General features: G+C 43.2%; 1 protein-coding gene across 1 annotated transcript in view; it reads left to right on the top strand.

Annotated features, from left to right (window-relative positions):
* Positions 1–25,561, top strand: part of PNPT1 (polyribonucleotide nucleotidyltransferase 1) — a gene marked incomplete at its 3' end in the record, with an annotated part of 233,635 nt that extends 208,074 nt beyond the window's left edge. The window contains 2 exon segments of the mRNA XM_053712023.1: positions 1,419–1,497; positions 25,514–25,561. Coding sequence (XP_053567998.1) covers positions 1,419–1,497; positions 25,514–25,561 — 127 coding nt within the window.
* Positions 25,562–26,435: the final 874 nt, after the last annotated feature.

Genomic DNA, 26,435 nt, shown 5'->3' with positions numbered 1-26,435 from the left:
GGGTGCATGATGACAGATGTGAAAATTTCAAGTTGGAAAACTGGAATGCGCTCCCTAAAAATAAGGCCTTTTAGCCCCCAGGGAACCCAACACACCTATACATGGGTGGTATCACTGTACTCAGGAGATGTTGTTGAACACATATTGAGGTGTTTTTTGACAGTAACACATAACAGGAATTGAGAATCCATGCCTAAAGTACAATGTGTATGAAAAATAACACAAAAAAATGACTACCCAAAAGTTTGCCAAAGACTGGTGCTTGAATTAGTGCATGGAAAGTGTTAAAATACCAGCATTTGAAATACCCTAGGGTGTCTACTTTTCAAAAATATATGGTTTGTTGGGGGTAAATTACATTGGCTGGCTTCAGAAATGTTCCAAATAGGACATGGGTGCATGATGACAGATGTGAAAATTCCAAGTTGGAAAACTGGAATGCACTACCTAAAAATAAGGCTTTTTAGCCCCCAGAGAACCCGACACACCTATACATGGGTGGTATCACTGTACTCAGGAGATGTTGCTGAACACATATTGGGGTGTTATTTGGTAGTAACCCTTAACATTCTCAGTACATGTATTCTTAAATTGCTATTTTGTCAAAAATTCACCACTTATTTTTTTTCTTTTAAAACTTTGGCATCGATTGGTGCTAAAATGGTTGCATGAAGAGTCAAAATACCCCAAGTTTAATACCTTAGGTTGTCTTCTTTTTAAAAATATATACATGTGAAGGATTATTCAGTGATTCCTGACAGATATCAGTGTTCCAATGTAACTATCTCTAGTTTTGAAAAAAAATGTTTTGGAAATAGCAGTGTGCTACTTGTACTTATTGCCCTATAACTTGCAAAAAAAGCAAGGGGCATATAAACATTGGGTATTTCTAAACTCAGGACACAAAATTGAAACTATTTAGCATGTTTTTTTTTTGGTGGTTGTAGATGTGTAATAGATTTTGGGGGTCAAAGTTAGAAAAAGTGTGTTTTTTTCCATTTTTTCCTCATACTTTATATTTTTTTTTATAGTAAATTATAAGATATGATGAAAATAATGGATCTTTAGAAAGTTCATGTAATGGTGAGAAAAACGGTATATAATATGTGTGGGTACAGTAAATGAATAAGAGGAAAATTACAGCTAAACACAAACAGTGCAGAAATGTAAAAATAGCCATTGTCATTAAGGGTAAGAAATTTGAAAAATGGTCCGGTCATTAAGGGGTTAATGTGTATTTTAATGTTGGGTTTCATGTTCCTTTAGTGCAACAAAGATTCATCAGCTTTATGTAAGCTATAGTTGTGCCAGTAGGGGAGTTTCAGATTAAACAAGGTCTAGAACCTCCAGCTAAAATACGAGTATTCACTGGAAAGTTTGGTGGGATAACATTTTTTACGTTTATTTATTTTTTGCAGAGATATTGGTGTGATGGTGAAGCTGTATCAAAACATGACGCCAGTGCTGCTCCATAACTCTCAGCTTGATCTTCGAAAGGTGATACTCAAGCATGTCATTTAAGATTTTGTGGAAATGTTTTTAAAATATATAGTGTTTTAGTATGTTGTGCTGGTATACAATTTTATTTAATACTTCTAAATCAGTGGATCTATATGCCCAAGACTCTTTCCGCAGCATTTATATTAAAGCCCATCTAAAATCGTATCCTGGGGCTACATTCACCCCAACATACTATGCACAATAATGTCCCTTTTAAGATTTAACTATCCTTAGAACAGAACCTTGGCACCCCAGATGTTTTAAACTACATTTCCCATGATGCTTAGGCACTGCAGTTTAGCAGAGCATCATGGGAAATGTAGTTCCGAAGCATCAGGAGTGCCAAGGTTAGCCAGCCATCACTGGCCTAGAAGTTGTAGATAAGCACACAATGTACATAAAATTGGATTGTTTATACTATTACATGTTATCTTTTTGTAAACCTTTGCTACATATGCTTGCAATAAAGTAATCAAATCCTTTTTTTTTATGCTTACTTGTTCTGCACATATAATAATATGAATACAAATATAATGTATGTAGAAATCTATCTAGTGGGAAAAAGGTTAGTAGTGCCTCAACATATTTTACATTAAAGGGCCTTAATAGTAGGAAAATTACATGCTCTAATTTTGTAAAGGGGATAAACGCACTGTAGAAGAGCAGCTCGGGACCAGCAGTGCTCCAGGGATCGAATCAGCAGTGCTAGTTGCACATCTAGTAGTAGTAGTGTAAGGGCAATAGACAAACTCACATGCTCTAACAAATTAGAGCATGTTCATTTTCTCTTGTTAAGTGTATCCAGTCCACGGATCATCCATTACTTGTGGGATATTCTCCTTCCCAACAGGAAGTCGCAAGAGAATCACCCACAGCAGAGCTGCTATATAGCTCCTCCCCTCACTGCCATATCCAGTCATTCTCTTGCAACTCTCAACTAAGATGGAGGTCGTAAGAGGACTGTGGTGTTTTATACTTAGTTTATTTCTTCAATCAAAAGTTTGTTATTTTTAAATGGTACCGGAGTGTACTGTTTATCTCAGGCAGTATTTAGAAGAAGAATCTGCCTGCGTTTTCTATGATCTTAGCAGAAGTAACTAAGATCCTTTGCTGTTCTCACATATTCTGAGGAGTGGGGTAACTTCAGAAGGGGAATAGCGTGCAGGTTTTCCTGTAATAAGGTATGTGCAGTTAAAATGTTTTTCTAGGGATGGAATTTGCTAGAAAATGCTGCTGATACCGAAGTAATGTAAGTAAAGCCTTAAATGCAGTGATAGCGACTGGTATCAGGCTTATTAACCCCTTAGTGACCAGAGCACTTTTCCATTTTCTGTCCGTTTGGGACCAAGGCTATTTTTACATTTTTGCGGTGTTTGTGTTTAGCTGTAATTTTCTTCTTACTCATTTACTGTACCCACACATATTATATACCGTTTTTCTCGCCATTAAATGGACTTTCTAAAGATACCATTATTTTCATCATATCTTATAATTTACTATAAAAAAAATGATAAAATATGAGGAAAAATGGAAAAAAACACACTTTTTCTAACTTTGACCCCCAAAATCTGTTACATATCTAAAACCACCAAAAAACACCCATGCTAAATAGTTTCTAAATTTTGTCCTGAGTTTAGAAATACCCAATGTTTACATGTTCTTTGCTTTTTTTGCAAGTTATAGGGCCATAAATACAAGTAGCACTTTGCTATTTCCAAACCATTTTTTTCCAAAATTAGCGCTAGTTACATTAGAACACTGATATCTTTCAGGAATCCCTGAATATCCCTTGACATGTATATATTTTTTTTTAGTAGACATCCCAAAGTATTGATCTAGGCCAATTTTGGTATATTTCATACCACCATTTCACCGCCAAATGCGATCAAATACAAAAAATTGTTCACTTTCTCCAACATAGGTGTGTCCGGTCCACGGCGTCATCCTTACTTGTGGGATATTCTCTTCCCCAACAGGAAATGGCAAAGAGCCCAGCAAAGCTGGTCACATGATCCCTCCTAGGCTCCGCCTACCCCAGTCATTCTCTTTGCCGTTGTACAGGCAACATCTCCACGGAGATGGCTTAGAGTTTTTAGTTGCGATTTCTTCTGCCAGAAGAGTCTCAGAATTATCTGCTCTGCAGTGTTCTCCTCCTTATCTGGTGTTCCATGCAGATAAGGTGGTTTTACGTACTAAACCTGGTTTTCTTCCAAAAGTTGTTTCTAACAAAAACATTAACCAGGAGATTATCGTACCTTCTCTGTGTCCGAAACCAGTTTCAAAGAAGGAACGTTTGTTGCACAATTTGGATGTTGTTCGCGCTCTAAAATTCTATTTAGATGCTACAAAGGATTTTAGACAAACATCTTCCTTGTTTGTTGTTTATTCAGGTAAAAGGAGAGGTCAAAAAGCAACTTCTACCTCTCTCTCTTTTTGGATTAAAAGCATCATCAGATTGGCTTACGAGACTGCCGGACGGCAGCCTCCCGAAAGAATCACAGCTCATTCCACTAGGGCTGTGGCTTCCACATGGGCCTTCAAGAACGAGGCTTCTGTTGATCAGATATGTAGGGCAGCGACTTGGTCTTCACTGCACACTTTTACCAAATTTTACAAGTTTGATACTTTTGCTTCTTCTGAGGCTATTTTTGGGAGAAAGGTTTTGCAAGCCGTGGTGCCTTCCATTTAGGTGACCTGATTTGCTCCCTCCCTTCATCCGTGTCCTAAAGCTTTGGTATTGGTTCCCACAAGTAAGGATGACGCCGTGGACCGGACACACCTATGTTGGAGAAAACAGAATTTATGTTTACCTGATAAATTTCTTTCTCCAACGGTGTGTCCGGTCCACGGCCCGCCCTGGTTTTTTTAATCAGGTCTGATATTTTATTTTCTTTAACTACAGTCACCACGGTACCATATGGTTTCTCCTATGCAAATATTCCTCCTTAACGTCGGTCGAATGACTGGGGTAGGCGGAGCCTAGGAGGGATCATGTGACCAGCTTTGCTGGGCTCTTTGCCATTTCCTGTTGGGGAAGAGAATATCCCACAAGTAAGGATGACGCCGTGGACCGGACACACCGTTGGAGAAAGAAATTTATCAGGTAAACATAAATTCTGTTTTTTCACAAATTTTTTCACAAACTTTAGGTTTCTCACTGAAATCATTTACAAACAGCTTGTGCAATTATGGCATAAATGGTTGTAAATTCTTCTCTGGGATCCCCTTTGTTCAGAAATAGCACACATATATGGCTTTGGCGTTGCTTTTTGGTAATTAGAAGGCCGCTAAATGCCACTGCGCACCACAAGTGTATCATGCCCAGCAGTTAAGGGGTTAATTAGGGAGCTTTTAGGGAGCTTGTAGGGTTAATTTTAGCTTTAGTGTAGTGTAGTAGACAACCCCAAGTATTGATCTAGGCACATTTTGGTATATTTCATGCCACCATTTCACCGCCAAATGCGATCAAATTAAAAAAAACGTAAAATTTTTCACAATTTTAGGTTTCTCACTGAAATCATTTACAAACAGCTTGTGCAATTATGGCACAAATGGTTGTAAATGCTTGTCTGGGATCCCCTTTGTTCAGAAATAGCAGACATATATGACTTTGGCGTTGCTTTCTGGTAATTAGAAGGCCACTAAATCCTGTTGCGCCTCACACGTGTATTATGGCTAGCAGTGAAAGGGTTAATTAGGGAGTTTGTAGTGAGCTTGCAGGGTTAATTTTAGCTTTAGTGTAGAGATCAGCCTCCCATCTGACACATCCCACCCCCTGATCCCTCCCAAACAGCTCCCTTCCCTCCCCCACCCCACAATTGTCCCCGCCATCTTAAGTACTGGCAGAAAGTCTGCCAGTACTAAAATAAAAGGGTTTTAAAAAAAAAATGAAATTTTTTTTTTTAGCATATTTACATATGCTACTGTGTAGGATCCCCCCCTTAGCCCCCAACCTCCCTGATCCCCCCCCAAAACCGCTCTCTAACCCTCCCCTCTGCCTTATTGGGGGCCATCTTGGGTACTGGCAGCTGTCTGCCAGTACCCAGTTTACAATAAAAAGTGCTTTTTTTTTTGTTTTTTTGTTTTTTTCTGTAGTGTAGCTTCCCCCCACCCCCACAGACAAACCCCCACCACCTTGCTGATTGTTTCAATTTTATTTTTTTATATATTTTTTATTTCCCCATTTTCTGCAGTGTAGCGGTTCCCACCCGCTCCCTCCCCGTGCACGCGCCCGCCCCCACCCTCCCGTGCACGCGCGCGCCCGTGCGCGCCCCCAGCCACCCCCACCCACGATCCCGCCCCCCTTCACATCCACATGGCCATCGATGGCCGCCACCCGCCTCCCGGTCCGGCTCCCACCCACCAACGCAGGTAGCCACCGATCTCCGGTGCAGAGAGGGCCACAGAGTGGCTCTCTCTGCACCGGATGACTTAAAAAGGTTATTGCAGGATGCCTCCATATCGAGGCATCACTGCAATAACCGGAAAGCATCTGGAAGCGAGCAGGATCGCTTCCAGCTGCTTTCCACACTGAGGACGTGCAGGGTACGTTCTCAGGCATTAACTGCCTTTTTTCTGAGGACGTACCCTGCACGTCCTCAGTCGTTAAGGGGTTAATAGAGATACATACTCTTATAAAAGTGTATTTTAAAACGTTTGCTGGCATGTTTAATCATTTTTTACATATGTTTGGTGATAAAACTTATTGGGGCCTAGTTTTTTCCACATGGCTGGCTTGAATTTTGCCTAGCAACAGTTCCCTGAGGCTTCCCACTGTTGTAATATGAGTGGGAGGGGCCTATTTTAGCGTTTTTTTGCACAGCAAAAATTACAGACACAGACATCCAGCTTCTTCCTGCATGATCCAGGACTTCTCTGAAGGGCTCAAAAGGCTTCAAAAGTCGTATTGAGGGAGGTAAAAAGCCACAGTAGAGCTGTGGCAGTTGTTGTGACTGTTTAAAAAACGTTTTTGTCATTTGTTATTCCGTTTTTGGTATTAAGGGGTTAATCATCCATTTGCAAGTGGGTGCAATGCTCTGCTAACTTATTACATACACTGTAAAAATTTTGTTAGTGTAACTGCATTTTTTCACTGTTATTTCAAAATTTGGGAAAATTTGTGTTTCTTAAAGGCGCAGTAACGTTTTTTATATTGCTTGTAAACTTGTTTTAAAGTGTTTTCCAAGCTTGCTAGTCTCATTGCTAGTCTGTTTAAACATGTCTGACACAGAGTAACCTACTTGTTCATTATGTTTGAAAGCCATGGTGGAGCCCCATAGGAGAATGTGTACTAAATGTATTGATTTCACCTTAAACAGTAAAGATCAGTCTTTATCTATAAAAGAATTATCACCAGAGGGTTCTGTCGAGGGGGAAGTTATGCCGACTAACTCTCCCCACGTGTCAGACCCTTCGCCTCCCGATCAGGGGACGCACGCTAATATGGCGCCAATTACATCAGGGACGCCCATAGCGATTACCTTGCAGGACATGGCTGCAATCATGAATAATACCCTGTCAGAGGTATTATCTAGATTGCCTGAATTAAGAGGCAAGCGCGATAGCTCTGGGGTTAGGAGAGATACAGAGCGTGCAAATGCTGTTAGAGCCATGTCTGATACTGCGTCACAATATGCAGAATATGAGGACGGAGAGCTTAAGTCTGTGGGTGACATCTCTGACTCGGGGAAACCTGATTCAGAGATTTCTAATTTTAAATTTAAGCTTGAGAACCTCCGTGTATTGCTTGGGGAGGTATTAGCTGCTCTGAATGACTGTAACACAGTTGCAATTCCAGAGAAATTGTGTAGGCTGGATAGATAATATGCGGTGCCGGTGTGTACTGACGTTTTTCCTATACCTAAAAGGCTTACAGAAATTATTAGCAAGGAGTGGGATAGACCCGGTGTGCCCTTTTCCCCACCTCCTATATTTAGAAAAATGTTTCCAATAGACGCCACTACACGGGACTTATGGCAGACGGTCCCTAAGGTGGAGGGAGCAGTTTCTACTTTAGCAAAGCGTACCACTATCCCGGTTGAGGACAGTTGTGCTTTTTCAGATCCAATGGATAAAAAAATGGAGGGTTACCTTAAGAAAATGTTTATTCAACAAGGTTTTATTTTACAGCCCCTTGCATGCATTGCGCCTGTCACTGCTGCGGCGGCATTTTGGTTTGAGGCCCTGGAAGAGGCCATCCAGACAGCTCCATTGAATGAAATTATTGACAAGCTTAGAACGCTTAAGCTAGCTAACTCATTTGTTTCTGATGCCATTGTTCATTTGACTAAACTAACGGCTAAGAATTCCGGATTCGCCATCCAGGCGCTTAGGGCGCTATGGCTTAAATCCTGGTCAGCTGACGTGACTTCAAAGTCTAAATTACTCAACATTCCTTTCAAGGGGCAGACCTTATTCGGGCCTGGCTTGAAGGAAATTATTGCTGACATTACTGGAGGCAAGGGTCATACCCTTCCTCAGGACAGGGCCAAATCAAAGGCCAAACAGTCTAATTTTCGTGCCTTTCGAAATTTGAAGGCAGGAGCAGCATCAACTTCCTCCGCTTCAAAACAAGAGGGAACTGTTGCTCATTCCAGACAGGCCTGGAAACCTAACCAGTCCTGGAACAAGGGCAAGCAGGCCAGAAAGCCTGCTGCTGCCCCCAAGACAGCATGAAGGAACGGCGCCCTATCCGGCAACGGATCTAGTGGGGGGCAGACTTTCTCTCTTCGCCCAGGCGTGGGCAAGAGATGTTCAGGATCCCTGGGCATTGGAGATCATATCTCAGGGATATCTTCTGGACTTCAAAGCTTCTCCTCCACAAGGGAGTTTTCATCATTCAAGGTTATCAGCAAACCAGATAAAGAAAGAGGCATTCCTAAGTTGTGTGCAAGACCTCCTAGTAATGGGAGTGATCCATCCAGTTCCACGGACGGAACAAGGACAGGGATTTTATTCAAATCTGTTTGTGGTTCCCAAGAAAGAGGGAACCTTCAGACCAATCTTGGATCTAAAGATCTTAAACAAATTCCTCAGAGTTCCATCATTCAAAATGGAAACTATTCGGACCATCCTACCCATGATCCAAGAGGGTCAGTACATGACCACAGTGGACTTAAAGGATGCCTACCTTCACATACCGATTCACAAAGATCATCATCGGTTCCTAAGGTTTGCCTTTCTAGACAGGCATTACCAATTTGTAGCTCTTCCCTTCGGGTTGGCCACTGCCCCGAGAATTTTTACAAAGGTTCTGGGCTCACTTCTGGCGGTTCTAAGACCGCGAGGCATAGCGGTGGCTCTGTATCTAGACGACATCCTGATATAGGCGTCAAGCTTTCAAATTGCCAAGTCTCATACAGAGATAGTTCTGGCATTTCTGAGGTCGCATGGGTGGAAAGTGAACGTGGAAAAGAGTTCTCTATCACCACTCACAAGAGTCTCGTTCCTAGGGACTCTTATAGATTCTGTAGAGATGAAAATTTACCTGACGGAGTCCAGGTTATCAAAACTTCTAAATGCTTGCCGTGTCCTCCATTCCATTCCACGCACGTCAGTGGCTCAGTGCATGGAAGTAATCGGCTTAATGGTAGCGGCAATGGACATAGTGCCATTTGCGCGCCTGCATCTCAGACCGCTGCAATTATGCATGCTAAGTCAGTGGAATGGGGATTACTCAGATTTGTCCCCTCTACTAAATCTGGATCAAGAGACCAGAGATTCTCTTCTCTGGTGGCTTTCTCGGGTCCATCTGTCCAAGGGTATGACCTTTCGCAGGCCAGATTGGACGATTGTAACAACAGATGCCAGCCTTCTAGGTTGGGGCGCAGTCTGGAACTCCCTGAAGGCTCAGGGATCGTGGACTCAGGAGGAGAAACTCCTCCCAATAAATATTCTGGAGTTAAGAGCAATATTCAATGCTCTTCTAGCTTGGCCTCCGTTAGCAACACTGAGGTTCATCAGATTTCAGTCGGACAACATCACTACTGTGGCTTACATCAACCATCAAGGGGGAACCAGGAGTTCCCTAGCGATGTTAGAAGTCTCAAAGATAATTCGCTGGGCAGAGTCTCACTCTTGCCACCTGTCAGCGATCCACATCCCAGGCGTAAAGAACTGGGAGGCGGATTTTCTAAGTCGTCAGACTTTTCATCCGGGGGAGTGGGAACTCCATCCAGAGGTGTTTGCTCAACTGGTCCATCGTTGGGGCAAACCAGAACTGGATCTCATGGCATCTCGCCAGAACGTCAAGCTTCCTTGTTACGGATCCAGGTCCAGGGACCCGGGAGCAACGCTGATAGATGCTCTAGCAGCTCCTTGGTTCTTCAACCTGGCCTATGTGTTTCCACCGTTTCCTCTGCTCCCTCGACTGATTGCCAAAATCAAACAGGAGAGAGCATCGGTGATTCTGATAGCGCCTTCGTGGCCACGCAGGACCTGGTATGCAGACCTAGTGGACATGTCATCTCTTCCACCATGGACTCTGCCTCTGAGGCAGGACCTTCTAATACAAGGTCCTTTCAATCATCCAAATCTAATTTCTCTGAGACTGACTGCATGGAGATTGAACGCTTGATTCTATCAAGGCGTGGCTTCTCCGAGTCAGTCATTGATACCTTAATACAGGCTCGGAAGCCTGTCACCAGGAAAATCTACCATAAGATATGGCCTAAATATCTTTATTGGTGTGAATCCAAGAGTTACTCATGGAGTAAGGTTAGGATTCCTAGGATATTGTCCTTTCTCCAAGAGGGTTTGGACAAAAGCTTATCAGCTAGTTCTTTAAAAGGACAGATCTCTGCTCTGTCTATTCTTTTGCACAAGCGTCTGGCAGAAGTTCCAGACGTCGAGGCATTTTGTCAGGCTTTGGTTAGGATTAAGCCTGTGTTTAAAACTGTTGCTCCCCCGTGGAGCTTAAACTTGGTTCTTAAAGTTCTTCAGGGAGTTCTGTTTGAACCCCTTCATTCCATTGATATTAAACTTTTATCTTGGAAAGTTCTGTTTTTGATGGCTATTTCATCGGCTCGAAGAGTCTGAGTTATCTGCCTTACATTGTGATTCTCCTTATCTGATTTTTCATTCAGACAAGGTAGTTCTGCGTACCAAACCTGGGTTTTTACCTAAGGTGGTTTCTAACAGGAATATCAATGAAGAGATTGTTGTTCCATCATTGTGTCCTAATCCTTCTTCAAAGAAGGAACGTCTTTTGCATAATCTGGACGTAGTCCGTGCCTTGAAGTTTTACTTACAGGCTACTAAAGATTTTCGTCAAACATCTGCCCTGTTTGTCGTTTACTCTGGACAGAGGAGAGGTCAAAAAGCTTCAGCAACCTCTCTCCTTTTGGCTTCGGAGCATAATACGCTTAGCCTATGAGACTGCTGGACAGCAGCCCCCTGAAAGGATTACAGCTCATTCTACTAGAGCTGTGGCTTCCACCTGGGCCTTTAAAAATGAGGCCTCTGTTGAACAGATTTGCAAGGCTGCGACTTGGTCTTCGCTTCACACCTTCTCAAAATTTTACAAATTTGACACTTTTGCTTCTTCGGAGGCTGTTTTTGGGAGAAAGGTTCTACAGGCAGTGGTTCCTTCTGTTTAATGTTCCTGCCTTGTCCCTCCCATCATCCGTGTACTTTAGCTTTGGTATTGGTATCCCACAAGTAATGGATGATCCGTGGACTGGATACACTTAACAAGAGAAAACATAATTTATGTTTACCTGATAAATTTATTTCTCTTGTAGTGTATCCAGTCCACGGCCCGCCCTGTCCTTTTAAGGCAGGTCTAAATTTTAATTAAACTACAGTCACCACTGCACCCTATGGTTTCTCCTTTCTCGTCTTGTTTCGGTCGAATGACTGGATATGGCAGTGAGGGGAGGAGCTATATAGCAGCTCTGCTGTGGGTGATCCTCTTGCAACTTCCTGTTGGGAAGGAGAATATCCCACAAGTAATGGATGATCCGTGGACTGGATACACTACAAGAGAAATAAATTTATCAGGTAAACATAAATTATGGGTTTTTTTTACTATTATGGCCCTTTAAATGGACAGCCTAGTCAAAATTAGACTTTCATGACTCAGATAGGGCATGCAAAGTTCTCTTGGTATTCTTTGTTGAAAGCTAAACCTAGCTAGACTCATGCTAATTTAAGCCCTTGAAGGCCGCCTCTTATCTCAGTGCATTTTGACAATTTTCCACAGCTAGACAGCGCTAGTTCATGTGTGCCATATAGATAACATGGTACTCAATCCCATTGAGTTATTTACTAGTCAACTCTGCTTGGCTAAAATGCAAATCTGTCAAAAGAACTGAAATAAGGGGTCAGTCTGCAGAGGCTTATATACAAGGTAATCACAGAGGTAAAAAGTGTATTAATATAACTGTTTTGGTTATGCATATCTGGAGAGTCCACAGCTGCATTAATTACTTTTGGGAAAAAGAACCTGGCCACCAGGAGGAGGCAAAGACACCTCAGCCAAAGGCTTAAATACTCCTCCCACTCCCCTCATCCCCCAGTCATTCTTTGCCTTACGTCCCAGGAGGTTGGCAGAGAAGTGTCATAAGTTTTTCGATAGTCTCTTATGGAGGGTAGTACTCTTCGGCATGGGACTTGAGTTTTAAAGCCTCTCAGTGAGAGCATAGATGAAAATCCAGAGATGCAGGGAGTGTCTTTCTGCGAAACCATCCCGACTCATATTAACAACTCCACCAGCAATCGGCGTTAACAAGTTTCGCTGCCTGCTTTCTTCTCTCAAGTCCATGGCAGAGGTGACGCTACTATCTGTCACACTTGAAGGGCCGTGTTCCTGTTCCACGGCATAGATTCCGGTAAAATCGTTTAATTTTACTTTCTTATGAATGTAATGTATTACATATGTTTTCCCGAGAGGCTAACACCTTGCGGGACTAACTTTAATCAGGGTCTCAGTGAGGCTCCTTTTGTATCTTTGAATCAAGGGTTAATATCTACTAAGGGAGGTTATTGAACAGGGTATTTTTTTTTTATCATGTTTCTTATGTGATTTAACCTGCTTATGTGTAGTGCTACTTTGGTTTGAGGAACATAACGGCCTTGGAAGTGACGCAACCTTTACGGTCGGGCACGCTTTTTTTGGACGGTACGGCCTACCTTGTGACCGGGCATGGTCACGTTTTTGTCTCTCCAGTTCTGCATTCCTGACCGTGTGGCGACGGAAAGATTCTAGCCCGCTGGTGTCTGGTGCTAGGAGGTGGTGAGTGCACCAGTCATTGGGGGTATAAGGTGCCATTTAGATTTGTCTAATTTAGTCCAAATTGTTTTGTATTCTTTTCCAGTTATAGAGGACTCTGATGTTGAGATTCAAGTGGTCTCTGTTTCAGATTCTACTTCTTGTGACGAATACGAACCGGCGCAGGAGTCAGTTATGTTCCGAAGGTCGTTCTAGTGGTCCCAATTCCTTGGGACCGGGGAATCAAGGGGTCGCTGAGCCATCCGCCTCTGGGGGTTCTGTCCCTCGTGTGGCAAGCTCCCTACCACTTACAGTTTCTACACCTGCAGGTGACCCAGATTATGCTTATCCTTCCCTGGAGGGTGGTTTGTTCCCTCCGGAGGTTGCGGCACATTTCCGTATTCAAATTTTTATGGTGTTGGTACATCTGCTTAAGATTATGTTCGTGTTTCGTCAACCTGGGTTCCCTAGACATGGGGTGGACCGTTCAGTTATCCGGGGGAGTGACTGGTCCTGAGGCTCCGGTGGAGGTGTGCTGTGCTTTTCTGTACAGATTGGCGTGCCTTCGTGTTCCGCTACGGCACATTCTGGCGTTGTTGGAGGATCCCATCCTTAATGGATATAGGGGTTCTGGGTCATCTTCTCCGGATAGCTCTCAGAATTAATTATAAGGGGAATGAAGTAATCTTCTTATAGTCTCTGATTTAAGGTCAGAAAATCAAAGATCTTCGATTTCTTGTTTGGCCCTTCAGTCCTCTCCTCGGTCGTCAGTGGCTCAATGCATGGAGGTGATCGGTCTTATGGTAGCTGCCATGGACATCATTCCGTTTGCCCGTTTCCACCTCAGACCTTTGCAGTTATGCATGCTCAGGCAATGGAACAGGGATTATGCAGATCTGTCTCCGTGATTACATCTGGATCAGACGACAAGTTATTCTCTTCCTTGGTGGTTGTCTCAGGAACATCTCTTCCAGGGAACCTGCTTCCGCAGACCCACGTGGGTGATTGTGACAACTGACGCCAGACTGCTGGGATGGGGAGCAGTCTGGGGCTCACTAAAGGCTAAGGGGACATGGACTCGGGAGGAGTCTGTTCTCCCCATAAACATTCTAAAGCTGAAGGCAATGCTCTTCTGGCCTGGCCTCAGCTTCAGCCCGGTTTATCAGGTTCCAGTTGCACAACCTAACTTCAGTGGCTTACATCAACCATCAGGAAAGAACTTGGAGTTCCTTGGCCATGACAGATGTAGCCAAGATTATTCAGTGGGCGGAGACCCACAACTGCTGTCTATCTGCGATCCACATTCCAGGAGTGGACAATTGGGAAATGGATTTTCTGAGCAGACAGACTTTTCACCCGGGGGAGTGGGAACTCCATCCGGAAATGTTTTCCAGCTTGATTCTCAAATGGGGACAGCCGGATCTGGATCTCATGGCATCTCGTCAGAATGCCAAGCTCCCGAGGTACGGGTCGAGGTCGAGGGATCCTCATGCTGTACGGATGCTTTGGCGGTCCCTTGGTATTTCAGTCTAGCATACCTATTTCCTCCATTTGCTCTCCTTCCTCAGGTCATTGCTCGAATCCAACAGGAGAGGGCGTCAGTGATCCTCATTGCACCGGTGTGGCCTTGCAGGATCTAGTATGCAGACCTAGTGGAGATGTCATCTCTCCCACCTTGGAGAATCCCACTGCAGAAAGACCTTTTACTTCAAGGGCCATTCCTTCATCCAAATTTAGTTTTTCTGAAGCTGACTGCTTGGAGATTGAACGCTTAATTTTATCTAAGCAGGGATTTTCTGAGTCAGTCATTGAGACCATGATTCAAGCTCGTAAACCTGTTACCCGAAAGATTTACTATAAGATATGGTGGAAAGTTTTGTTTCTTGTTGCAATTTCTTCTGCTCGTAGTCTCAGAACTCTCAGAGTTTTATGAAGCTCCTTATCTTATTTGTCATTCGTATAGGGTAGTTCTGCGTACTAAGTTAGGTTTTCTCCCTAAAGTGGTTTCAGATAGTGGTTCCTTCCTTGTGTCCTAAGCCGTCTTCTTATAAAGAACGTCTTTGCACAACCTAGACGTGGTGCGTGAGTTTGTGCGTTGAAATTCTTTCTACAGGCGACCTAAGGATTTTCGCCAGTCTTCTGCTCTGTTTGTTTTCTCTGGGAAACGTAAGGGTCAGAAAGCTACGGCTACTTCTCTTTCTTTGTTATATAAAAGATAAAACAAAGGGGCGCCTCGTGTGTAGTATCATCAAATAAGCACAAAGCCACAGAAAAAAAGCCAAATCGGTACTCACAAGGCTCTGGAGCACACCTATGTGCTTGTAGGGACAGGCTGCAGATTTTATCAGGTGTGACAGCTCACTCACAGAGGATATCAGTCATTAACTGTAGTGGAAAGCTGAAACACAGGAAAAGCACCAAATTGTGCAGATCACAAAGGATATGGTGTTTGACTTAGCACAAAGGAAGATTGGGTACTCACATGTTAGATGAGCACACTTATGTGCTAGTAGGAGCAAGCTGGCATATTATGGTAAGGTGTGTCAGCTCACCACCAAGAGACTTTTTCTTAGGATGCAATATCCAAAAGTGGCAGACTTCTGTGTGTTAGGTTCCACTCCAAGCAGGTGCAGGCAGGTAAAATCACTTACAAGAGTATTTTTACAAATTAAAAAATACTATTTATTAAAAACAAATTAAAATACATGTACAAAGGATTGAACTAGGGGCATACTGTCAAGCCCCCTGTAAATGCATTGCGTTTCTCGGCTCATACGCCGTTTCTCCAACATAGGTGTGTCCGGTCCACGGCGTCATCCTTACTTGTGGGAATATTCTCTTCCCCAACAGGAAATGGCAAAGAGCCCAGCAAAGCTGGTCACATGATCCCTCCTAGGCTCCGCCTTCCCCAGTCATTCTCTTTGCCGTTGTACAGGCAACATCTCCACGGAGATGGCTTAGAGTTTTTTGGTGTTTAAATGTAGTTTTTATTCTTCAATCAAGAGTTTGTTATTTTAAAATAGTGCTGGTATGTACTATTTACTCTGAAACAGAAAAGAGATGAAGATTTCTGTTTGTAAGAGGAAAATGATTTTAGCAACCGTTACTAAAATCGATGGCTGTTTCCACACAGGACTGTTGAGAGGAATTAACTTCAGTTGGGGGAAACAGTGAGCAGACTTTTGCTGCTTGAGGTATGACACATTTCTAACAAGACTTGGTAATGCTGGAAGCTGTCATTTTCCCTATGGGATCCGGTAAGCCGTTTTTATTAAATAAGAATAAAGGGCTTCACAAGGGCTTTAAAGACTGGTAGACATTTTTCTGGGCTAAAACAATTGATTTATAAGCATTTTTAATAGTTTATAGCTTTGAGGAGTTATTTTATTCTTGGGAATTACGTTAAATAACCGGCAGGCACTGTATTGGACACCTTTTTCACTGAGGGCCTTCTCTAATCATAGGCAGAGCCTCATTTTCGCGCCTCTATTGCGCAGTTGTTTTTGGGAAGCAAGGCATGCAGATGCATGTGTGAGGAGCTCAGATACATAGAAAAAGCTTACTGAAGGCGTCATTTGGTATCGTATTCCCCTCTGGGCTTGGTTGGGTCTCAGCAAAGCAGATACCAGGGACTGTATAGGGGTTAAATATAAAAACGGCTCCGGTTCCGTTATTTTAAGAGTTAAAGCTTTCAAATTTGGTGTGCAATACTTTTAAGGCTTTAAGACACTGTGGTGAAATTTTGGTGAATTTTGAACATTTCCTTCATACTTTTTCACATTTTCAGTAATAAAGTGTGTTCAGTTTAAAATTTAAAGTGACAGTAACGGTTTTATTTTAAAACGTTTTTTGTACTTTGTTATCAAGTTTATGCCTGTTTAACATGTCTGAACTATCAGATAGACTATGTTCTGTATGTGAGGAAGCCAAGGTTCCTTCTCATTTAAATAGATGTGATGTATGTGACACAAAATTTAGAGAAAATGATGCCCAAGATGATTCCTCCAGTGAGGGGAGTAAGCATGGTACTGCATCATCCCCTCCTTCGTCTACGCCAGTCTTGCCCACACAGGAGGTCCCTAGTACATCTAGTGCGCCAATACTCCTTACTATGCAACAATTAACGGCTGTAATGGATAATTCTATCAAAAACATTTTAGCCAAAATGCCCACTTATCAGCGAAAGCGCGACTGCTCTGTTTTAGAAAATACAGAAGAGCATGAGGACGCTGATGATAATGGTTCTGAAATGCCCCTACACCAGTCTGAGGGGGCCAGGGAGGTTTTGTCTGAGGGAGAAATTTCAGATTCAGGGAAAATTTCTCAACAAGCTGAACCTGATGTGATTACATTCAAATTTAAATTGGAACATCTCCGCGCTCTGCTTAAGGAGGTGTTATCTACTCTGGATGACTGTGACAATTTGGTCATTCCAGAGAAATTATGTAAGATGGACAAGTTCCTAGAGGTCCCGGGGCCCCCCGAAGCTTTTCCTATACCCAAGCGGGTGGCGGACATTGTAAACAAAGAATGGGAAAGGCCCGGCATACCTTTTGTCCCTCCCCCTATATTTAAGAAATTGTTCCCAGAAAGGACTTATGGCAGACAGTCCCCAAGGTCGAGGGGGCGGTTTCTACTCTAAACAAACGCACTACTATCCCTATAGAAGATAGTTGTGCTTTCAAAGATCCTATGGATAAAAAATTAGAGGGTTTGCTTAAAAAGATGTTTGTTCAGCAAGGTTACCTTCTACAACCAATTTCATGCATTGTTCCTGTCACTACAGCAGCGTGTTTCTGGTTCGATGAACTAGAAAAGTCGCTCAATAAAGATTCTTCTTATGAGGAGATTATGGACAGAATTCATGCTCTTAAATTGGCTAACTCTTTTACTTTAGACGCCACTTTGCAATTGGCTAGATTAGCGGCGAAAAATTCGGGGTTTGCTATTGTGGCGCGCAGAGCGCTTTGGCTAAAATCTTGGTCAGCGGATGCGTCTTCCAAGAACAAATTGCTTAACATACCTTTCAAGGGGAAAACGCTGTTTGGCCCTGACTTGAAAGAGATTATTTCAGATATCACTGGGGGTAAGGGCCACGCCCTTCCTCAGGATAGGTCTTTCAAGGCTAAAAATAAACCAAATTTTCGTCCCTTTCGCAGAAACGGACCAGCCCCAAGTTCTACATCCTCTAAGCAAGAGGGTAATACTTCTCAAACCAAGCCAGCCTGGAGGCCAATGCAAGGCTGGAACAAAGGTAAGCAGGCCAAGAAACCTGCCACTGCTACCAAGACAGCATGAGATGTTGGCCCCCGATCCGGGACCGGATCTGGTGGGGGGCAGACTTTCTCTCTTCGCTCAGGCTTGGGCAAGAGATGTTCTGGATCCTTGGGCGCTAGAAATAGTCTCCCAAGGTTATCTTCTGGAATTCAAGGAGCTACCCCCAAGGGGGAGGTTCCACAGGTCTCAATTGTCTTCAGACCACATAAAAAGACAGGCATTCTTACATTGTGTAGAAGACCTGTTAAAAATGGGAGTGATTCATCCTGTTCCATTAGGAGAACAAGGGATGGGATTCTACTCCAATCTGTTCATAGTTCCCAAAAAAGAGGGAACATTCAGACCAATCTTAGATCTCAAGATCCTAAACAAATTTCTCAAGGTTCCATCGTTCAAAATGGAAACCATTCGGACAATTCTTCCTACCATCCAGGAAGGTCAATTCATGACCACGGTGGATTTAAAGGACGCGTATCTACATATTCCTATCCACAAGGATCATCATCGGTTCCTAAGGTTCGCCTTTCTGGACAAGCATTACCAGTTTGTGGCACTTCCATTCGGATTGGCCACTGCTCCAAGAATTTTCACAAAGGTACTAGGGTCCCTTCTAGCGGTGCTAAGACCAAGGGGCATTGCAGTAGTACCTTACTTGGACGACATACTGATTCAAGCGTCGTCTCTACCACAAGCAAAGGCTCATACGGACATTGTCCTGGCCTTTCTCAGATCTCACGGGTGGAAAGTGAACGTAGAAAAAAGTTCTCTATCTCCGTCAACAAGAGTTCCCTTCTTGGGAACAATAATAGACTCCTTAGAAATGAGGATTTTTCTGACAGAGGCCAGAAAATCAAAACTTCTAAGCTCTTGTCAAGTACTTCATTTTGTTCTTCTTCCTTCCATAGCGCAGTGCATGGAAGTAATAGGTTTGATGGTCGCGGCAATGGACATAGTTCCTTTTGCGCGAATTCATCTAAAGACCATTACAACTGTGCATGCTCAGTCAGTGGAATGGGGATTATACAGACTTGTCTCCGACGATACAAGTAGATCAGAGGACCAGAGATTCACTCCGTTGGTGGCTGACCCTGGACAACCTGTCACAAGGGATGAGCTTCCGCAGACCAGAGTGGGTCATTGTCACGACCGACGCCAGTCTGGTGGGCTGGGGCGCGGTCTGGGAACCCCTGAAAGCTCAGGGTCTTTGGTCTCGGGAAGAATCTCTTCTCCCGATAAATATTCTGGAACTGAGAGCGATATTCAATGCTCTCAAGGCTTGGCCTCAGCTAGCAAAGGCCAAATTCATACGGTTTCAATCAGACAACATGACGACTGTTGCGTATATCAACCATCAGGGGGGAACAAGGAGTTCCCTGGCGATGGAAGAAGTGACCAAAATAATTCAATGGGCGGAGACTCACTCCTGCCACTTGTCTGCAATCCACATCCCAGGAGTGGAAAATTGGGAAGCGGATTTTCTGAGTCGTCAGACATTTCATCCGGGGGAGTGGGAACTCCATCCGGAAATCTTTGCCCAATTAATTCAATTGTGGGGCATTCCAGACATGGATCTGATGGCGTCTCGTCAGAACTTCAAGGTTCCTTGCTACGGGTCCAGATCCAGGGATCCCAAGGCGACTCTAGTGGATGCACTAGTAGCACCTTGGAGCTTCAACCTAGCTTATGTGTTCCCACCGTTTCCTCTCATTCCCAGGCTGGTAGCCAGGATCAAACAGGAGAGGGTATCGGTGATCTTGATAGCTCCTGCGTGGCCACGCAGGACTTGGTATGCAGATCTGGTGAATATGTCATCGGCTCCACCATGGAGGCTACCTTTGAGACAGGACCTTCTTGTTCAAGGTCCGTTCGAACATCCGAATCTGGCCTCACTCCAACTGACTGCTTGGAGATTGAACGCTTGATTTTATCAAAGCGAGGGTTCTCAGATTCTGTCATTGATACTCTTGTTCAGGCCAGAAAGCCTGTAACTAGAAAAATCTACCATAAAATATGGAAAAAATATATCTGTTGGTGTGAATCTAAAGGATTCCCATGGAACAAGATAAAAATTCCTAAGATTCTATCCTTTCTTCAAGAAGGTTTGGAGAAAGGATTATCTGCAAGTTCTTTGAAGGGACAGATTTCTGCTTTATCTGTTTTACTTCACAAAAAGCTGGCGGCTGTGCCAGATGTTCAAGCTTTTGTTCAGGCTCTGGTTAGAATCAAGCCTGTTTACAAACCTTTGACTCCTCCTTGGAGTCTTAATTTAGTTCTTTCAGTTCTTCAGGGGGTTCTGTTTGAACCCCTACATTCCGTTGATATCAAGTTATTATCTTGGAAAGTTTTGTTTTTGGTTGCAATTTCTTCTGCTAGAAGAGTTTCAGAGTTATCTGCTCTGCAGTGTTCTCCTCCTTATCTGGTGTTCCATGCAGATAAGGTGGTTTTGCGTACTAAACCTGGTTTTCTTCCGAAAGTTGTTTCTAACAAAAATATTAACCAGGAGATAGTCGTGCCTTCTTTGTGTCCGAATCCAGTTTCAAAGAAGGAACGTTTGTTGCACAATTTGGATGTAGTTCGTGCTCTAAAATTCTATTTAGAGGCTACAAAGGATTTCAGACAAACATCTTCCTTGTTTGTTGTTTATTCTGGTAAAAGGAGAGGTCAAAAAGCAACTTCTACCTCTCTCTCTTTTTGGCTTAAAAGCATCATCAGATTGGCTTATGAGACTGCCGGACGACAGCCTCCTGAAAGAATCACAGCTCATTCCACTAGGGCCGTGGCTTCCACATGGGCCTTCAAGAACGAGGCTTCTGTTGATCAGATATGTAAGGCAGCGACTTGGTCTTCACTGCACACTTTTACTAAATTTTACAAATTTGATACTTTTGCTTCTTCTGAGGCTATTTTTGGGAGAAAGGTTTTGCAAGCCGTGGTGCCTTCCATCTAGGTGACCTGATTTGCTCCCTCCCATCATCCGTGTCCTAAAGCTTTGGTATTGGTTCCCACAAGTAAGGATGACGCCGTGGACCGGACACACCTATGTTGGAGAAAACAGAATTTATGCTTACCTGATAAATTACTTTCTCCAACGGTGTGTCCGGTCCACGGCCCGCCCTGGTTTTTTAATCAGGTCTGATGATTTATTTTCTCTAACTACAGTCACCACGGTATCATATGATTTCTCCTATGCAAATATTCCTCCTTTACGTCGGTCGAATGACTGGGGAAGGCGGAGCCTAGGAGGGATCATGTGACCAGCTTTGCTGGGCTCTTTGCCATTTCCTGTTGGGGAAGAGAATATTCCCACAAGTAAGGATGACGCCGTGGACCGGACACACCTATGTTGGAGAAAGTAATTTATCAGGTAAACATAAATTCTGTTTTTCTAAGGCATATTTTTTACCCTGCTACTGTCCTGCTTTATATACCTACTATCTAGTGCCAACTAACAGTTTTCCTCTCCTAAGGGCGTGTACCCTTAATTGGTAATCTTCAACACCTGACTGTTTCAGTGTTTAGTTGCAAAGGTGTCAGTCTAACATGTGAGTACCCAATCTTCCTTTCTGCTAAGTCAAACACCATATCCTTTGTGATCTGCACAATTTGGTGCTTTTCCTGTGTTTCAGCTTTCCACTACAGTTAATGACTGATATCCTCTGGGTGACCTGATAAAATCTGCAGCCTGTCCCTGCAAGCACATAGGTGTGCTCCAGAGCCTTGTGAGTACCCATTTGGCTTTTTTTCCTGTGGCTTTGTGCTTATTTGATAATACTACACATGAGGCGCCCCTTTGTTTTGTCTTTTATATAGTATCTCTTGACCATTGTTGGTGAGGAGGAGGCTGCCATCTTTGGGAAGAAAGATACACTTCTTAATCTGAAATTGAACTTTCCTTTAATATGCCAAATTGCTGGCAATTCTAATTGTATTTATATGCTCATATATAATTGAGGTTATTATTAGCTATTTATTAGCGCTCACCCTTTTGTTGTGTAGATTCTCTTTCTTTGTGGCTGAAGAGTATAATTCGCTTGGCCTATGAAGCTGCTGGACAGCAGTCTCCTGAGAAAGTCACGGCTCATTGTACGAGGGCTGTTTCCTCTTCCTGGGCATTCAAAAAGGAAGCTTCTGTGGAACAGATTTGAAAGGCTGCAACTTGGTCCTCTCTACACATTTTTTCAAAATTCTATAAATTTGACACTTTTGCCTCGGCTGAGTCTTCTTTTGGGAGAAAGGTTCTTCAAGCAGTGGTGCCTTCTGTTTAGGTTCCCTGTCTTGTCCCTCCCTTATCTGTGTCCTCTAGCTTGGGTATTGATTCCCAATAGTAATTATAGATGATCCGTGGACTCACCGTGTCATTAGAAAGAAAACTAAATTTATACTTACCTGATAAATTTATTTATTTCTTGACACGGTAGGTCCACGGCCCGCCCTGTTTATTTAGACAGGTTTTTGTTGTATTATAAACCTCAAGCACCTCTGCACCTTATTTCCTTTCTCTCCTTTTACTTCGGTCGAATGACTTGGGTTGGAGGGAAGGGAGTTGATATTTAACAGCTTTGCTTTGGTGCTCTTTGCCTCCTCCTGCTGGCCAGGAGTGATATTCTTAATAGTAATTATAGATGATCCATGGACTCACTGTGTCAAGAAAAATAAATTTATTAAGTAAGCATAAATTTTGTTTTCCTTCTTTGCGTGGCTTGAGGATGGAGGTTTTGAGCCTCTTTTACACGGTTTTGGGCGGTCTTGCCTTTCTAGGGCTGTTGGACTTGTTCCTTTTTTGGGGGGACTCTTCCTTAGTTTCGAGTTCTCTGTTCTTGGTATTTTTTCTCCTTAGCGGTTGAGGCCACCATATGGGAGCGCCTTGCTATCTCCTACTCTTGGAGTTAGAAGTTCCTTATTGGAATAATGGGCTAATTTTCTTATCCTAGCTATGTCTAAGGGTTGTTTCCGGGGTTGGGATACTATGCAGTTTCCTCGCTGGATGTTGTCCTCTGGGTTTGTACTCTGAGGAGGTTATAAGGCCTAGCCTTATTGACTCGTTATTCGGGGGACTTTGTTCCCCAATGTTTCCCTCAGTTAAGTGTGAGTGTTGTGCTCCTGTTGGGCTTATAATCTTTTCGGGTCTGGCGTGACCTATTGCTCCTTGGATTTGGACTTCTGTACAGGGTATTCTCTTCCGCTTGGGTTGGGATTTTTTGTGTGAGTCTTCGACCCGTTCTCCGGGATAGTCTTCTTCCCGGTGTAGTCTGGGTTTTTTTCTACAGATGGGGTATGGTGTTTCCTGGGGTATTGTTTGTCTAAACAATTCTGGGGCTCGGGCTTCCTTTTAGAAATTTTTTATATTTCTATGTCTGGTCCGAAGAGGAATTCTCCTCTAGGGAACGTGGACTGTTTCTTATGGTCTTGCTAGTTGTCCTTCTAGCTGCTGGGCTAGGAGCTCTGTGTTCTTCGGGTCCTTATGGCCTGTTTTGTTCTTGATAGTATATGCTTTCCTTTTGGGGAGTTCTTTTTTCATGTTCATCAGGGGTGATGATTTTTGTTCGGCTCTACTTATGGCTTTGGCCTTGTGAGCTTGTGCATTGTCCTTTGTCTGTGCCTTTCCCTTGAGGTGGGTTGTTTTGCCTTTCTTAGAGGTGAGGTTTCCTCTCTCTGAAAGAGGTTTGCCCTATCCTGTGTGCAGGTGGGTGGAACAGGTGGTTTGTCCTGTTAAAAGAGTGATTCATATTCTGGGATTGTTCTGTCTGATTTTGCAGTTCCATGTTGGACCGCATAGTTCCGCTTGTCTTTATAGGTTCTCCTTTGGAGTGCCCGTTGTAGGTGCTATGTGGAGTATGCCGTAGAGTGTCGGACTAGTTTCATAGGACTTCTGTCTTTTTTTTTCTACCCAGCTCTATGGGGATCTTCCTTGGAATTATCCATTTTGGAAGGATTCCAAGCTCTGTTGGGGTCTCTGGGGCCATCCTTTCCGTTCTTTTTCTATGGGGGCTGGTGGTTGGGACCCTTTCTGTTCCCCTGTCTCTTACACCTGTGGCTTGGACTGGTCCAGTGTGGACTAGGATCTGAGATGAGTTGTGTCTCTTCAGTTTGTGGAGGTCTGGTGAGCCTTTTTTTGAGGTTCTGGACTCCTTGTTGGTTGGCTGCGGGATATCCTGAGTGTACCCACTGCTTGGTGTATGTTACTCTATTCTTGGCTGCTTTTTCTTGTCTGCAAGTGTTCCTGTTTTTTCAGTCATCTTGGTATGACTGCTGCGTTTGGTGCTTAGAGATTGCTTCCCTGGGGATAACGCACATATTGTTAAGAATATTTAAATATTCGGAGTTTCTGGCAACTTGGGACTACGGTTTCAGTAGTTTGTTCAGGGTGATTGCTCTGATATTTTCAGAGAAGTTGTTTCTTTGTTCTGTTTCCCGGTTTTAACCTTGTGGTTCAGTGTTGTCGGGGGCATTGCTTTCCATTGTTTAGGGTACCCTTGGGGCCCCTGTGAGCATGGTTCGCTTTTTTGGGGGTTTTCCACTTTCTTTGGATTATTGCGCCCTGTTTAAGGTCTTCCAGGAATCCTTGTTTGCTCCTCAATGTCCTCTCCCTTTTGTGAGTTTCCGTTGCCTCCCTTTCCATGAAGAGGGTTGTGGTTGAGGTCCGTCCTTTGGGCGATGGTATCTTCTGGAGGAGTGTTGGCTAAGTTGTGTCCGTTTTTGCAGACTTTAGTACGGCCTATGGACTATCTGTGGGTTAGTGTCTTTGGGCCGTGTTTTCCTTTTCAAATATTTTCTGGCTTCAGACGAAGCGGGATTTTTTTCTGGATTTGTGGTTTCAGGCTTGGTGCCTCAGAAGGCGCCGACTTTTGTACCCTCCCGTTTTAGCATTCAGTGTCCTCTATAGCTTGGGTATTGTATTCCCAAAAGTAATGAATGCAGCTGTGGACTCTTTCCATTTATGGAAAAAAAACATAAATTATGCTTACCTGTTAATTTTCTTTTCTCCAGATGGAAAGAGTCCACAGCTCCCCGCCCGTGCTTTTATGGGGGGCGGCTGTATTTTTTGTTCTTCTGGCACCTTTTCACCCTGATATTTCTTCTACTGTTCTTTGTTCCTCGGCAGAATGACTGGGGGATGATGGTTTCGCAGAAAGACTCTCCCTGCATCTCCAGACTGTAACTTTCATTCAAGCCCTCACTGAGAGACTGACAGGACTATTTAAAACTCCTGTCCCATTGCCGAAGAGTACTACTCTCCATAAGAGACAAAAAACAAAAATTCAAAAATTCTTACACGTGTCTGCCAGCCTCCTAGGACGAAAGGCAAAGAATGACTGAGGGATGTGGGGAGTGGGAGGAGTATTTAAGCCTTTGGCTGGGGTGTCTTTGCCTCCTCCTGGTGGCCAGGTTCTTTTTTCCCAAAAGTAATGAATGCAGCTGTGGACTCTTTCCATCTGAAGAAAAGAAAATTATCAGGTAAGCATAATTTATGTTTTACGTGTATGTAAAATAATAGATTGTTACATCTGTTTACAAATGTTCTTTCAGATAAAGCATCCAAGTGCTCTTGGTCTTGAAGTTGGTCAGCAAATTCAGGTAAGATGTTAAATATATACTGATTTTATTTCTAAGTATTGTTGACATTTCTTTCATGTAATTGACAAGAGTCCATGAGCTAGTGAAGTATGGGATATACATTCCTACCAGGAGGGGCAGTTTCCCAAACCTCAAAATGCCTATAAATACACCTCCCACCACACCCACAATTCAGTTTTACTAACTTTGTTGGTGAAGTAAGTTTGTGCTTGATTTTTCTTCAATGATAAGCGCTTCTTAGCATATTGAAGCCCAATTTCTCTCAGAGTACAGTGTTTGTCAGAGGGATGGGAAGAGAGTATCGCCTATTGATTTTATGCTTTCTCTCATGGGAAATCTTTTTAAGGGTTCTCTGTTATCGGTCGTAGGGATTCATCTCCTACCTCCCTTTTCAGATAGACGATATACTCTTATATACCATTACCTCTGCTGATAGTTTTCAGTACTGGTTTGGCTATCTGCTATATGTGGATGAGTGTCTTTCGGTAAGTATGCATCATTATTTAAGACACTCTCAGCTATGGTTTGGTGCTTTATGTATTAATATAAAGTTTTAAATATATGTATTTTACTTATATTTGCCATGAGTCAGGTCTATGTATATTTCCCTTTGCAGTCTAAACAGTTTTAGTATAGGAATCATGTTTGGGAAGTTTATTTAAACTTATTTTTCTTACCTGGTGTTCAGTCTTTTTCTAATTTGACTTGTTTTTCATTTTTTTTTCGCTGGCAAATCTATGCCCGCGAGGGTGATTAGACTATCATCGTTTCGTTCAGGGGCCTCCTTTTGTTTGTCCTTCCTGGACTGTATTATTAATGGGTGAAAGTCTTACAGGTTGGGGAGCTGTTTTTAGGGTCTCTGACAGCACAAGTG

This window comes from Bombina bombina, chromosome 4 (assembly GCF_027579735.1).
Source record: "Bombina bombina isolate aBomBom1 chromosome 4, aBomBom1.pri, whole genome shotgun sequence".
In the NCBI taxonomy this organism is placed as follows: domain Eukaryota; kingdom Metazoa; phylum Chordata; class Amphibia; order Anura; family Bombinatoridae; genus Bombina; species Bombina bombina.
This window is presented reverse-complemented; position numbering and strand designations above follow the sequence as displayed.